General features: G+C 50.0%; 1 protein-coding gene across 1 annotated transcript in view; it reads left to right on the forward strand.

Annotated features, from left to right (window-relative positions):
• NRG2 (neuregulin 2) overlaps positions 1 to 15,000 on the forward strand; it is a 234,576-nt gene that overhangs the window by 164,688 nt on the left and 54,888 nt on the right. The window contains exon 4 of the mRNA XM_075009597.1: positions 4,608 to 4,728. Within this exon, the coding sequence (XP_074865698.1) occupies positions 4,608 to 4,728 (121 nt within the window). The remainder of the gene's footprint in view (positions 1 to 4,607; positions 4,729 to 15,000) is intronic.

Consider the following 15,000-nt stretch of genomic DNA (forward strand, 5'->3'; position numbering starts at 1 on the left):
AAGGTGACAGGTGCTAGAAATGCAGACGCCTCTCATCTAGTGTATTTGCTTGTAAATCTGAGAATTATCCTCACAGGTCAGCATCTGACAGACGTGTGCTCCTCATTTCAGGAGGAGGTATCCTACCAACCTCCGTTCTCCCTGCATTTTTGGTTGATTCAGTTATTCTTCACACCGACATCTCAATTAACTCTTCTGTTCTCTGGTGCTTGTGGCCGATCGGCTGCTACGTTTCATTCCAGCAGTGGCTGCATTTCAGAGGCAGAGGGAAAGCTGCCAGTGAATAGTCCTGCATGTGTATCAATTTCTGCAAAGCATTCTGGGATCTGCAGCATAATGCAAACATAAAACATGGTTTAAAAAATATTATCAAGGCAATGGGAGAAAAACGACCTGATCATTCATTCTTCAGACAGGAATAGTTCTAATAAAAGATCTCTTCCAACGTGCAAAATGTGCAACTTTTAACCAACTATGGAAGAATTATTTTATTTGTTTTGTTTAAAGAACACTGCATATTTAAAATCAGATTAAAAGCACCTGGAATCTAAGTAAGAGCCCATGTGGCCCAGTCTAAGCATAGTATCTGATTTCTCCATATCTTCTGACCCTTCCTTAATGCTGTGCATTTAAATGTTGCCTTTTTATATGGAGTGATCTGTGTGCTTTCTGTTGTTAGTGGTTGTGGAGTCCGTGCTCCATGATTATTTCCCCCTCTCCATTCCTCACCCTCTTTGTTTACTGTGGAAATCTTACTCCAGATTGTATACTTTCCCTGTATGATGTCTGAGGCTGGACTTTGCCAAACTTGTGCCATGGAGCTGCTTGCTAATAAGTGGCAGATTACTTGATTCTGAAGTCTGATGGCCTTGTTCTGGTTGCACTTGTTCTCTATTATCCTGACTGTCGCTTTGCATTCTCGGTTTGTACCAAGGTTTTGGAGCACGCTGCTCAGACCTGACTCAGCTGCTCTAGCGTTAGTTTTAAAGGAGACGTTTGATTTCTGCCATTGGTGATTTGGGACCTGACACTCACTCTTCTGAGTCAGAATTGAGCCAGCGTCCTTTCTTTGGGCTAGGAGGTGCTGTGCTGCTGGGTACGTGCTGTCCTAGATGTGACACAGAATGTGCAGCGTGGTGACCTTAAAAATTCTTAAGTGATTTCAACACACAATTGTCATTAATTGTAACGGGACCTGGGCAGCAAATCCACAAAAGCACCTTGGCAAGTCTGTTACAGTCACTAAAAGTCCCAGGGCATTTTTCAAGAGCAGGGTTAACCCCAGAGTGGTAGCTGAATCACATTCTGCCTCTCTGAGAACCATTCCTTATTTTAATGTGTATTTCACACTTGTTGCTCTCTGTTCTAATCTGCTTGGTTCCGCGATAGGCTGTTCTCTGCTGTGTTCTACCCTAGAGTCAGCTGCATTTCTCTGGTTGTTGACATAATTGAATTTGTAAAACCAAAACCAAACCCAACCAACCAAAACCACCTTGGGATTCAAGGAGCAGTGTGCTGGGAAACAGACAGGTTATAAAGAAAAAGTTGAAGGAAGCCAACTCAAAAAGCAGCCCTTCTGGGGTGCGCGGCGTGAGAATAGCATTGCTGAGTGCATATCCAAAGCTGTGCAGCCGTACAGCTCAGCACAGCTGACAATGAACTGATTCTTGCTGCCAAAGCAGACAGCAAACAGTGGGTGCCCGAAATGAAGTCTCTAGAACTCAACAGAGAATTCTTTAGGAGAGTTTGAAAAAGGCGACAAGACATTCAGTGTTCTCTGCTACATTCTGCAGAGTTTCATGGTAATGGCCAGGAGAATCTCAGTAAGTTGCTGCAGAACATTGTTGGTTTCAACTTTCTTTAATTGTAGAGGACCTTCCCATATGGGAATGGCCAGCTAGGAGAAGTATCCCCACCCCTTCTGCGAACGAGGGGAGAAAAGAGAGCCCATCAGCCCAAGGGTTAAAGAAAACCTGTGGGACCAGCTTGCCCCATTTTATGTAACCAAGAGAGTAAAATGTGCGGATGTCGGCTGGCTGAGGCCATGCATGATCTACTCTGCAGAATGAGCAGAGAGAGAGAGAGAGAGAGAGAGAGAGAGAGAGACTCCCTATGAAGTAGATCCACCAGCAGGGGTCCTTGTCCACGTCAGAGTAGCAGAACAAAACATGTAAGTTGTTCCTGTGCTGGGCTTATGTTTCTGAAAACACCCCACTTATTTGAGGGGGTCACCAGAAGGGCAGGGCGTCTGCCATTACGTACCACTGTTGTGTGGGCTCAGCTCGCATCCCCTGCGGGTGAAGCTGGGAAGTAAGACGATGAGGTCTTGTGCCACCAGGTTGTCTTCAGATGTTCAGCTGCGTGTATGTTCTAAGTGTGCTGGTTCTGGCCAGATCGCCCATACAGCAAGCTTCAAGCAAACTGCCTAATGAGACCACAAGGCTTGGTTTCATAGTGACACACCTGGCCAGGCTGAGTGCTGATGAAGCCCTGGTTCAAAAGTTACAGGTACCCTAACATACACACACATGCTCGTGACAATAGATAGCTCGCTCAGGGGCAAGACCTTTCATTCCCCCCTGAGTTGGCCAGTGTTAAATCAAGGCACTCCAATGTTTATAGACCATCTGGGACAAACAATTTACACATCAGCACGTGTTCCCTGACAGATTTATCTCCCCTCGTGCTTTCCTCCTGATGAGTCAGACAAAATATCCCTGTTCACCACTTGTATCAAACCAACTTACGGTGTGCTCGGTCGGGGTGTTCTTGTGCTGGCCTGCTGGAATGGGTTCTGCTCCCTGTGTTTTAGCCGCACCGGTGCTGAGTTCGTGCACCGGACTTTGACTTGCAGGCAAACGTCTGCTTTTGACCTAACTCTTGCTGACTCCAGCCTTGCACCAGAGCCATGTTTTCAGGTGTCTTTTCCTGCTACACAGCTCACTGACTTCCATCCAGACCACAGGATTAGTAAGTGGTTGATGGCTGCTTGGTGACCCATTGAAAAATATGTGGGGATGCCACATCAGCTCTTATGGAAAGTGCCGTACAATGGAATGGGCTGTATACCTTCTGGGAGGTTGTTCGGTGTCTCTAGAACTCAACAGAGAATTCTTTAGGAGAGTTTAAAAAAGGAGACAAGACATTCAGTGTTCTCTGCTACATTCTGCAGGGTTTCACGGTAATGGCCAGGAGAATCTCAGTAAGTTGCTGCAGAACATTGTTGGTTTCAGCGTTCTTTAATTGTAGAGTAATATGGGAATAGCCAGCTAGGAGAAGTATCCCCAACAGTTCTGTGAAGGAGTGGAGAAAGGAGTGCCCAGCAACCAAAGGGTTGAAGAAAGCCTCTGGGACCAGCTAGCCTCACCCCGCTTTACCTCCACCCAATGGCAGGGCTGGAGGGGGAGCAAAGGAAGGAGCCTGGCTCAGTTTGGGGGGTGACAAAGGAGGAGGCAGGAGTCTGGTTCAGCAGCCTTAGGCCATGAACCAGAGCCTGTCTGCCCAGCAGCCATGGGAACAAGTAAATCCCCAGCCCCAGCCCTCTGAGAAAGAGGGGAAACCTCTTAGGAAGCCCAAGTAAGGGGAACCTGGACTGTTGGGGCCACAACCCAAACTTTAGGACTTGAGTTGGGAATGGCTTCAACTTCCTGAGCCAGGAATACAGGGGACGGGGGCGGGGTTCCCGCTGTGCTTTCTCCATCCGTGGGCAGAATAAATTTTGTTATGTGCACCAAGGCATATGCGGATGTGCACCGCCCATAGAAACACTGTGGGCGCTTTGCCAGTCAGCTGGTGGTGTCTGAATCTCACCAGGGCGGCTGCCCAAATGCTCATCTTATGGGGAATACAAGACAGAGGATCAGTCCTTCCCCTTTCTGCCCACCGCCCCCACGCAACAACCTAACCACTAGGCTGCACAGCCTTCATGGACCTGGCCAGAGCTTCCTTTTGTTTGGTAGGCTCATCAGAGAAGCCGAAGCTGAAATGTCCATCTAGGCTGATTACCACTTCCTCATTCGAGGCCGCCCCTCGAGAGCAGAGTGCAGGTCGAAGCCTGTGATGTCCCTTTCCTGGGAACAAAGGGTGAATGTCAGTCCCCAGGCCACGGACAACTCCTTTATTAGGGAATCACAGAGCTCCACTCTGTGTCCTCCCACACGCTGCAGCGCCACTAGATATTGATCTAGTGAGCTCAGCGTATCAGTGTCGTGTCAGAGCTACCGTGGGGCTCTCTGGAGCTCCAGGCAGCACGTGCTTTCTCCGTCCCTCGTCTGGGACCTTCTCCCTGGCCGAGGAGGCGAGAGGTTGGGCTTGCGAGTGTCTTCGCAGTCACCCTCCAGGGCCAAGAATACGGAGCAAGGAAGGGATGTCCTTTCCTACTCCTTGCCTCTGGTTCCTGGCTTCTGGAAGGGACGTCTGCCCAGAACTCTCTCCCCGCCCCTCACCCTTTGTATGCAAAGGTGCGATTGGAGCATGAAAACTGCCACTCAAACCTCCCTGACCCCGTAGGAGCTGCACGTAGGTCTAAAGCTGGGGCAGCTCAGTCAACGAAGGGAGCCGACTTGCAGAGCACGTGGCGTCACCGTGTATCCTCTTCTGTCTTGCAGTGACCACCACACTCTCCTCCTGGTCAGGACATGCCAGAAAATGCAACGAAACAGCCAAGTCCTACTGCGTCAACGGCGGGGTGTGCTACTACATCGAGGGGATCAATCAGCTCTCCTGCAAGTGAGTGATGGTCGTGCCTGATAAGTCGCCTGCCGCGGAAGCCGGGGGGGTGGCGCGGTTGCAGGAGAGATGCCTCTCGGAAGGTTCTCGGGAGATCGTACTGACAGAGCCACGTAGGTTTAGCAGGAGGGTGGGTTTTTTGATGTCATTGCCTTATCTCTAGGGCCCTACTCAGTTCACAGCCCTGAAAAATTCATCACGGAGTGCAAAATAAGCCCTCCCCTGTGAAATTTAGCTACTGAAGGGGACAGAGAGGGGCAGGGCTGGGGATACTCCCGCCAGGTGCTCCCTTTCTCCATCTGCTTCTTCCCAGGCTGGGAAGGGACAGGACCTCCTCATCCCCTGCACAGCCACAGAGCTTCCTGCAGCAGAGAGAGGTACGGTCTGATCTTCTCCCACAACGAGTCCTGTTCCTCCCCAGTCCAATGGGGACGAGCAGTGAGGAGCCCCCTGATGGGGTGCTCCCAGCTGCAGGAAGGGGATCAGACCCACCTCTGGCAGCTGCAGGAAGCTCAAGTGTGATCCTGCCCCTCACAATCCGTTTTGGGTTGGGTCTCTCATGGGTACAGCCTTGTGATGTGGCAGACGGAGGTGTCTGAAACTGTGAAATCAACTAATTTGCTAATCCCACGGCCATGAAATTGACCAGAAGGGACCATGAACTTGGTAGGACCTTATGCATCCCCAAGTATCATAGGTCAGTGATTCTCAACCTGGGGCCCATGGGGTGGGGGAGGGGGCCTGAGCAGATTTCAGGGGAGTCACCAAAAGATGCTAACGATCAGGGCCAGCATTAGACTCCCTGGGGCCCGCTGCTGAAGCTGAAGCAACTTGGCTTTGAGGGCCCAGGCAATTTCCCTGCTTGCTACCCCCAAACGCCAGCCCTGGCTTTTAAACTGCAGAAAATCAATTGCTGCCGCAGGGTTTCCATAGCCTGTTTGGGGGAGAGGGGCTCCGAGGGGAAAGTTGAGAATCCCCATGATGGTCCGTCCCCCCCCGGCTGAACCTTCCTTTCAGGGGAGGCTTATGCTGGAAGTCTGAGAAGGTGTTTCTCTCTTCCCTCCTGGCTGCAGGGAAGGGTGGGATCTGCTTCTGCCCCGGCAGCTTTCCCCAGGCCAGATCAAGGTTCAGCAGCAGAGTCTGCGTTCTCCTGTTCAGAATGGACAGGCTCTTCCTTGGAGCATGACCCTCTCTTCTGAACCCGAGGGGCCCCTGAGGAGTGACTCAAAGCCCCCTACGCGCCCCTCTCCTTACGGGAGGCTTCTTGTCCCTGGCACAGCCCGGTCAGCTTAAGAAAAGAGGCTTGTGAGGGTGTCTCCCAGGTGCCAGTTAGAACTCTAGCTCCAAACAAAACTTGGCTTATGAAGGGGCTTCTTGGGAACCAGGTGTTGTATTAGCTGTTTCCTTTTTCTAGTAGGACCTACAAAAACCTCAGGGAGACATAGTAAGTCATCAGTGAACGTGGAATTTCTGGTGCAGGGTGGAGGGCAGGGGCAAGGTTAGGGGATCCTTTCACCTCTAGAGCACTGTTTCAAGCCTAGGCAAGGCCAGCCGTAACCCAAAGCTTACGCCCTCTGGTGGCTTCCCGTGAGCAGCTTGTGTGAAGCGAGGGCTGAGGGATTCAGGGAGACAGCCAGCCCCAGAAGTCTGCCCCACAGAAGTAACCAAGAGAGTTCTCAGGCTAGGCAGACAGGCCAAGAGCAGAAGGGGTTAAAGCATTCAGGGGTTGAAGATGGTCGGCAAAGCAGGGAGTGGAAGTTTGCTCTGCCGCAGGGCTCTTTCTGTCAGCTCCACGGACGAATTCTGTACAGGTTCAGCCTCCCTCATCCGGCACCCACAGGACCAGAATGGTCCCGGATGAGGGAGTTTGCAGGTGCAGGGGTGGTCAGTTCTGCCCCTTTCCCTGGCCTCAGCCCCTGCTCCTGGGTACCCCGCCTTGCTGTCACTGCAGCTTCTCAACCGCCTCTCCCCCCTCCTACACTTGCAGGCTCCCCAGCCGCTGGCTCTCGGCCACAGCCACCCCTCCACAGCCTCTCCAGGCTGCGGCGTTCTGCCCTGTCCTGGGGATGAGCCACTGAACTGCACCTCCCCAGTCAGGGGCTTTGCACGTAGCCCTGGCTGCGGCTTCCCGCACAGCCCCTCTGATGATCTACCCTGAGCCTGGGCTGCCAGATTACCAGCTTGGGCCGCTGGTCCCTGCTGCTCTCCCACCTTGCTGCCAAGCCCCCGGCGGCTGCCCTGCCCTGGGCTCCTGCCACTGATCTGGTCCTGCAAGATCCAGGGTCCTGCCGGATGATGGCGGTTGCTGTACAAGAGAATGCCAGATTCGGGAGTTTTAACCTGGAGGAGGCGAAGTCTCCATGTTTTTCCATCCAGCCCCTTCTATGCTGTAACATGCAGCAAATGTGGCAATTGCTCAAATCTGTTTTTGAGTCAGGAAGAGGCCAGCAAGTCTGGTTTCAAGTAAATACTTGGACTGACTAACCAGCAAACTATTTTGGAAGGTCAACGAGGTTTGGTTAGGTTCTGTGTGTGTTTATTGCCACCATACGTTGCATGCTTTGGCATTGCCTTGTTTGGCATGAAAACTGCCCTGTTTGTTTGGCAGGGATCACAAGCAAAGAGCTGCTAGTCAGCCAAGAGCCTGTTTTCTCCCCTGTTTATGGCCCTGCGGCGAAAAGCTGGGATAGTTACACGTAAATCTTTCCGTGTGATCAAATGACCAGTAGCCCTTACAGATCATGGGCTTGGTTTTCAGAGGTGCTGAGTGCCTTCAGCTCCCACTGACTTCAGCTGGACTTGTGGTGGCTCAGCACCTCCTAATATCCAGCCTCTTCAGCGTGAGCTTCCTCTGGAGGAAATGCCGAAGAAGCCCTGAGATCCCTTGCAAGCCACAGTGCACCAGAAGCCTCACTCTGGGCCGGGCTTGGGAAGGTGCTGTACCAATAGCCTCTCTCTGGTCGCAGGAGGTAGCGATGGGCACCGAACGCAGGTCTGGATCCAGACACATTTCAAACACAGGGGAAAACCAGATCTGTGGCTGCACCCAGTGGTTGGGGCTTGGGCCTGCTGGTTGTGATCAGTTAATTAGGTGAGCACAGCAAGGACAGTAAATACATTGGCAGAATCCAGGCTCTGTTTGTGAACAGTTGCTAATAGAAGGGGTAAATTGTTTGGATAGTTTATTTGCAGTGGGTAATTTGGCCAGCTGTAGAATTCAGTCTTTCCCCCAGTCAGTTCATGGCCTCTCTGCCAGCATGCGCTGAGCCACAGTCCTAGATCTGATGCCCTCCCTCTTTAGAAACGTTTCAGTCCGGGTCTGAATTATAATGGAGCGAAATTCATACTGAAACGTACTGCGCAATTCTCTGCGCCCGCAACGCACTTGACTTCACAGGCCGGCTCCTTCGTGGATGTGCCTAGGCACAGTGTGTTGCCTCTCGGCGATGCGCTCTCCCTTTTTAGCAGCTCTGAATCTGGCTCAAAGTCAGCAGGCAGCTATTGCGAGTGAGCACATTGTGCTGGTTCTGAAGTATTCCCGTGAGGGACCCAGCAGAGATGGCCTTCAAGCACCTGGCATGGTGCCAGCTTGAAGTGGTGTCAACTTGGAAATCCCTATAGAAGAGGGGAACAAGGGGGGGTTTATTCTTTCTTTGCCCATCAGTGGCGCCGAGGAGAGTGTTACTGGTCCAGAAAGTGTTTGGACCACACTTGCCAGAGCAGTTCTAGCCTAGTCATGGAAGAATCCGCCTTACAATTAAGCCGTTGCAATCACTGCCCTGTGGGCTTTTTTCCCCAACTTGAATTCCATTAGGATGTTAGCAGCCACAGCCTCATAAACCACTAGAAATAGACAGGAATTCTTGATCTATGGTACTGTTTGAAAGCTGTGGGGTGTTTGTTGTCAGAGAGAATGATGCATGGGTTCGCAGCTCTAATAAATCCCAACTTACTGGCTGCTACAAACATGCTGGGTTTGAAGGGGGTGTGGGTGTGTCTGCAGTGGGGGAAGCAAAGAATCAGAATGGGGTGATTTCTAAGGTCTCCAATGTCACTGTTTACTTGCCAGAGCTAGAAAAGAAAGCGCTGGAACCCGTATTCCTATAATGTAATACCTTCATTTCTGGTCCTGGTGTCCTCAGAGATACTGGACATTAAATCTGCTACGGGTTCCTTGGTTTACCAGGGTTTTTAAATGCTGATTGGGGACTGAATATGGCAAGTTTGGGCTTCAGGCCAAAATTATTTAGTGTCCCTGGGGAACTGGAGGTGACCACCGGCTGTTTAGTCACTAGTGTGGCATTGGAATGTGTACACAGGAGTTGAATTTCGGATAGCATCACTCAGAATGCTTTCTCTTTGCTTGTAAAATGAGGGAATCCTAGTGCAGGCGGTTAGTGCCGACACTGCAGAGCAGAGAAAGGTTAGGGTATGAGCGTCAAGACAGCTGATGATCAGCAGCAGCATTTTTGAAACAAGAAGTCCGGAAAACAATTCGGAAAGGGAATATGGAGTGTAGGAGGGAGAGATGGAATTAAAAGTTTGAGCCATACTTCTTAGCCTTTCCACGCTGCGTTATAGATCCTGTCCCGAAATCTGCACACACGCTCCCCTCCCCACTGTAAGGGAGTTGTCGCCGTTGGTACGGGCCTTGTGCAGCCGTTAAAACACCTTCGAATCGCAGCAGACTGTTTATGACGCTTAAAATGTAAAAATGAAAATACAACTAAAAATTGCCCAACATTAGAAAATGCACCAGAATCGAAACCACAGGTGGGAACACGCAGACTTGGGAGTGATTCACATCTGTCTGTAATCATGGTGAATCAGGCCTACCTGTCCATAAAACTCAACCACAGATGCTGGGAAACCAGTGCTGATCAAACCGGCTATAAACCTTGTTTCAAACCTGGTCTTTGTTCCTCTTCCTTACTGGCAATGATGCCAATGTTCGGGTGCTAAGACCTTCTGCCAGGCTGTATTATTTTTCCGTAGCAGTATGGAAACAGAGTCTGGCTCCTCCACCAGCGTGCTGTTATCAGCGCTTTCAGTGTTCCCCTTTTGAAATTCACCAGTCAGGATATACGACTTGGGAACATTCCGCTGGCCCACCCTCTGTTTTTATCTCCTTAGTCAACTTAACTGGAACGTATTTAATTAGTTAGAGTCGTCCACAAACACAGGAGATTCTGTGCTCTGGAACAAAAGAGCCAGGAGGCACCTGAAATGAATTCCTCTCCTGAAGTGGCTGCACGCCTGAGATGGTGCAGATATTTACTAAACAAAAGAGGGGGCAGCTCTTGTGTTGGGTTAAGCTTTTGTAGCGGGGTCATCCGTAAAGTGCTCCTTCCAGCCATCAGACACTGAGGGAGGAAAATGCAGTGGCACTTTGCTGGGAAACCACATTTCAGTTTTGTTCAACGCTGAAAAAAATAATCCCGAGTGGAGTCACTTGGGAATACATGCCCTGGAATTTCTAATCTGTGGCAGATGTCACCATCCAGTTTGGAGTGTGTGCAGAGGCTTTGCATAATTTAAGCTTTAATGTAAAAAACAAAAACGTCTACATATTTGGGTTGCAAAGAAAACCCGCTTATGCCCCAGGCAATGCTGTCACCCTGAATCTGCACACAGCCCACCTGAAGCTACCCATAGAGAGCTGTGAGAGGCTTCAGGCATATTGCAGCCCGTTGGCATCCAAAATATAAAGGTCTGCAGTGCTACATACATGTATAATTTACCCAACAGCACTAATAACATGAAGAGCCTCTGGCCCCAGGGGAGATAGGGGTGGGGGACAATAGAGCTTCCCCAGGCCCTCCTGTTAGGGAAAGTCTTGGAAATAGGCCTTAGAGCTTTCCCTGAAAGTAAAAATAACCCTCAAGCTCAATTCCAGAGTCTTTAAGCACTCAGTGGTATGGCAGACAAATTGCCATCTTCAGTCTGAGGAAAGGGTTGACAACTCTCCAGGATTTTCCTGGAGTGTCCAGAAATTAAAGGTCAATCTGTAATAAAACATTAAGTCATACGATGAAACCTCCAGGAACACATCCAGCCAAAGCTGGCAACCTGACTTGAGGATCTCAGCACGTCAGCTGCTGGGCTGGGACACGGTGATGGGCTCTGATCACGGGGTTTGGTTGAACTGCGCGTGGCTGAGTACATGAGAAGGGAGAGGTCACAGATGAATATGCATCACTCCCCTGATCTTGTTGACAGCCACAGGGCCCTTTAGCTCCAAGACAATCAAGTTTCTAAATCAACCGGGACTAAAAACCATCAATTGTGTTATAGACCAAAACCACAATTAGGAAAGATCATTTCTGCGAGAATCAGCTTGTGAGATTTGAAGATGCTAATAAAGAACCATCATGTCCTTGTGTTGGCCCTCAGCCTGGGATAATGGAAGGCTTACGAGTTTGGAAGGTCACAAGCTGAAAATGAAAGATTTCAGAGGTGTGGAAAAATTTTAAAAAGAGATAAGTGTGTTCAATACATAGTCACTTTAATTTAAAGCTACTCGAAATGTACATAAATGTTTTGCTGAACAAAGCAAACATTTATCATGTTTTATAAATCAGGTTGCTTCAAAATTTTACAGATTCCCGTCCATCGTTTTCTAACATTCTATAGAATATGGGAGAAAAAAATCCACGGAATTTTGTGAAATTTCATAGACACGCCTGACGCTTACGCATAGCACCACCTTTGTGTGTCAAGCTGACATTTTGCAGCCAAGGTCTGCCTACCCTCACAGCTGTCTTGAGGAGCATCTGTAGTTCTTTTTCTTCATGGTGTCAGGATCCCCGCAGTGTTCTCATTCAACCTTGTGGTGTGACTGGCTCAAGAAAATGCTGAGGGTACATCTGCACGAGGAGATTAGGTTGAATTTGTGCAGATCGATTTTTTAGCACCCGATTTTGTAAAGTTGAGGGCACATGCCCACACCGGCACCTGAAGTGGATGGAGTGCGTCCCCGTTAGGGTGGGCAGCTTCGACTTTTTCAGGAATGCACTGTGGGTACCTATTGCACAGTTCCTACTGCCCTGGTGCATTGTGGGTTAAGCTCCCAGTGTCTGGTGGGACAAAAAAGCACCACAGGCGGTTCTGGGTGTGCATCGTCAGCCTCCCATAGTGCAGTTCTCTCCTCCCACTCCCTGGTTATGTCAAAAGGGGTTACAGGGATCTATCAAAAGATGTCCCTGTTGGAAGGTATCTTCTGACAAAACTTCTGTCTACAACTCATGGCCAGCCTGCCAAGTGAATTGCAAGAGTGATCTGCTCTGTTGACAGAAAGCAGCTGGACTGCCCATCTGCTCTATCAGCAAAGCGGCCAACTGGAAGCACAGAAGACAGGGCTGACTGGTGTCCTGGAAGTCCTGTCTGTGAAGAAAGGGCCCCTTGGAATATCCAGACTGGCTTTCAGTCAACAAGTCTCTGTCAGCAGAGAGATTATTCCTCGTGGGGAGCAGGGTACAGCTGTCAACAAAAGTGCTACATTCTGCCAACTTTTGTCAACAGAGCACCGTGGGAATCTGGACACTGTGGGTTTTGTTGACAAAATGGCCATTTTGCCAACAAAACCCTCTAGTGTGGACATAACCCCTTTGGAAAGCAATGTCAGAAAGGGTTTTCACAACCTTTGTCACTGGGTATCCATGCAGGTGTCAATGCAAGGCTTGCATGGAACCTGTCCAGCTTCAAGCTGTTGTGAAAGTATTGTGAGTACTTCATGTATTGTGCTGAGGTGTTTGCTGAGCCCAAGCAGCCTTCACCATGATGAAAACTCTGAGGAGGACAAGGACATACATGAATGTGAACCACTGGAGAAGAGGAACAGGGAGATGCTGGCTGCAATCAATGCTTTGTACACTGTGGAGCACTGGTTCTGGTGCTGTGAAACAAGGTCAGACTGGAGGGGCCACATTGTTCTGCAGACCTGGGACAATCAGCAGCGGCTACAAAACTTCTGCATATGTAAGGCCACTTTTATGGGACTTTAAGTGCTTTCGCCCACCCTGAAGCGCAGAAATACCAAAATGTGACCTGCTCTGACAGTTCAGAAGGGAGCAACAATGGATCTGTGGAGGTTTGTAACGTCAGACAGCTACAGGTCAGTGGGCAATCAATTCAGAGTGGGCAAATCTACAGTGGGGGCTGCTGTGATCCAGGTAGCCAGGGCAATCAATACCTTTCTCCTACGATGGACAATGACTCTCCGAAACGTGCAGGACATAGGGGATGGTTTTGCTGCAATGGGGTTCCCTATCTGTGGCGGTGTGAGGACTGGAACACAGATCTCTATCTTGGCACCAGACCACCTTGCCGCAGAGTACATAAATCACAAGGGGTACTTCTCTGTGATGTTGCAGATGTTGGTGGATCAGAAGGGCCGTTTCACTGACATCAATGCAGGACGGTCGGGAAAGGTACATGGCATGCACCTCTTTAGGAACTCTGACCTGTTCAGAAAGCAACAGACTGGAACTTTTTTCCCAGACTGGAAAATTACCATTGAATACACGGAGATGCCAATAAAGATTCTGGGAGATCCTGCATACCCCTGGCTTCCTTGGCTCACGAAGCCATGCACAGGCAGCCTATGTGACACTAAGGAGTAGGTCAACTACAGGCTGAGCAAGTGTAGAATGGTAGTAGAGTGTTCATTTGGCCATTTAAAAGCCAGGTTTAGGAGCCTCCTGACTCAGTTAGACCTCAGTGAAAGCAACATTACCTCATGGTGGCAGCCTGTTGTGTGCTCCATAACTTATGTGAGAGCAAGGGGGAAAATTTCATACCAGGGTGGAGGGCCAAGGCAGATCACCTGGCCACTAATTATGAGCAGCCAGACACTTGGGCGATCAGAAGAGGACAGCGAGGGGCACTGCTAATTAGTGCGGCTTTGAAAAACAGCTTTTTGAATGGCCAGACAGCGACATGACAGTCATGTCTGTTGCTGTTAAGGAGGTGCCCCCTGTATGATGTATACTGGCCTGTAAACCCTGTAACCCCGGCCCCCCGCCCCGCCCCCCGCTCCACTGTGGTGCAACACAAGCAATAAAGACACCGTTTTTGAAAGCTTAATCATCTTTATTTCAGGGACAAAATGTAGCACACAGTAAAGGAGTTCATGGCAGGGGCTTTAGAGGTGGGTGACCAAGGGCAAGAGGTGGGGGAATGTTGGCCTTCTGCTCTGAGATGTGTCCCTGGGAGTGGAATGCAAGGATGCACTTGATTTCTCCCAGCATTCTGGGGTGCTGATGAGGGGAGGGTTCAGAACATGATGAGGGCATGTGGCTCGTTATGGGATGCACTGGGGCTCTGTGCTCTTCTACCAGGCATCTCAGGAGCTCTGTTTGGTGCATCATCAGCTTCAAAATCTTCTCCTGGTCTGAACTTCACAATCTTCAAGTGCTCTCCTGTGCTTCTGATACACCCTCCCTTCCTCCCAATCTACCCTCCTCTCCTCCAGTGTGATTCTCCTCCATGCATTTACTTGTGCAATGTCCATGCAGGCAGCTTGTTTGTTCTTTAAAAACATACCTTCCCAGGTTCATTTTCTCCTTCAGATCTGTGCCGGTCTGTCTGCTGGAAGTGGGTGAGGAGTGGTGGTCAAAGAGCCCACTGTTGAGCACACCACAACAAAGAGTTTTGTAACACACAAAGTAATTTTGTGAAAGAACCTCTGTGGCAAACCATAGAGATGTGTTAAGTACAAGGACAAATTTGGGTTTTTAAGTGCCCTCTGTGCAGCGGGGGCTTCCCAGAGAACTTAAGGAACCTGCCTGACTCAGTTTGCTTCCAGTCTTGGCAAGGTACAGAGTGGGACATGCTTTCAAGCCTGTGATTCCAAAAGCAGGTTCTGCAGCTGTGAATGCTGCAAGCAGGTGGAGGTCATGGAGGCTTTCGAGGCTGTGGCAGTCAAGGTCACCATGTGCTGCTCTTCCCTACTCTGCTGGGACTCTGAAAGTCTTCCTTCCCACAGGACCCTGGGGGCAAGGCATGGCAGTGCGGCTTGGGCTAGTGAAGCTGTACGGTTCTCACGGTTTCTGCATGCTGCCCCTTCCCACTTTGCTGGGACAGTGAAATTTCCCTTTCCTTAGGAGCCCACACAGGGGGCGTGGCCTAGGCTTGGTGGAGCAGCTTGTGCTATCATAGCTTAATGCACCGTACCCTGCTTCCTCTGGGTTGCAGTGTGAGCTATTAGCCTGCTTAAGATAACACAGAGATAAGGAACCGATGCTGACTGCATGTGGGCAGAAGGCTGGTCAT

Source organism: Carettochelys insculpta, chromosome 15 (genome assembly GCF_033958435.1).
Source record: "Carettochelys insculpta isolate YL-2023 chromosome 15, ASM3395843v1, whole genome shotgun sequence".
NCBI lineage: Eukaryota > Metazoa > Chordata > Testudines > Carettochelyidae > Carettochelys > Carettochelys insculpta.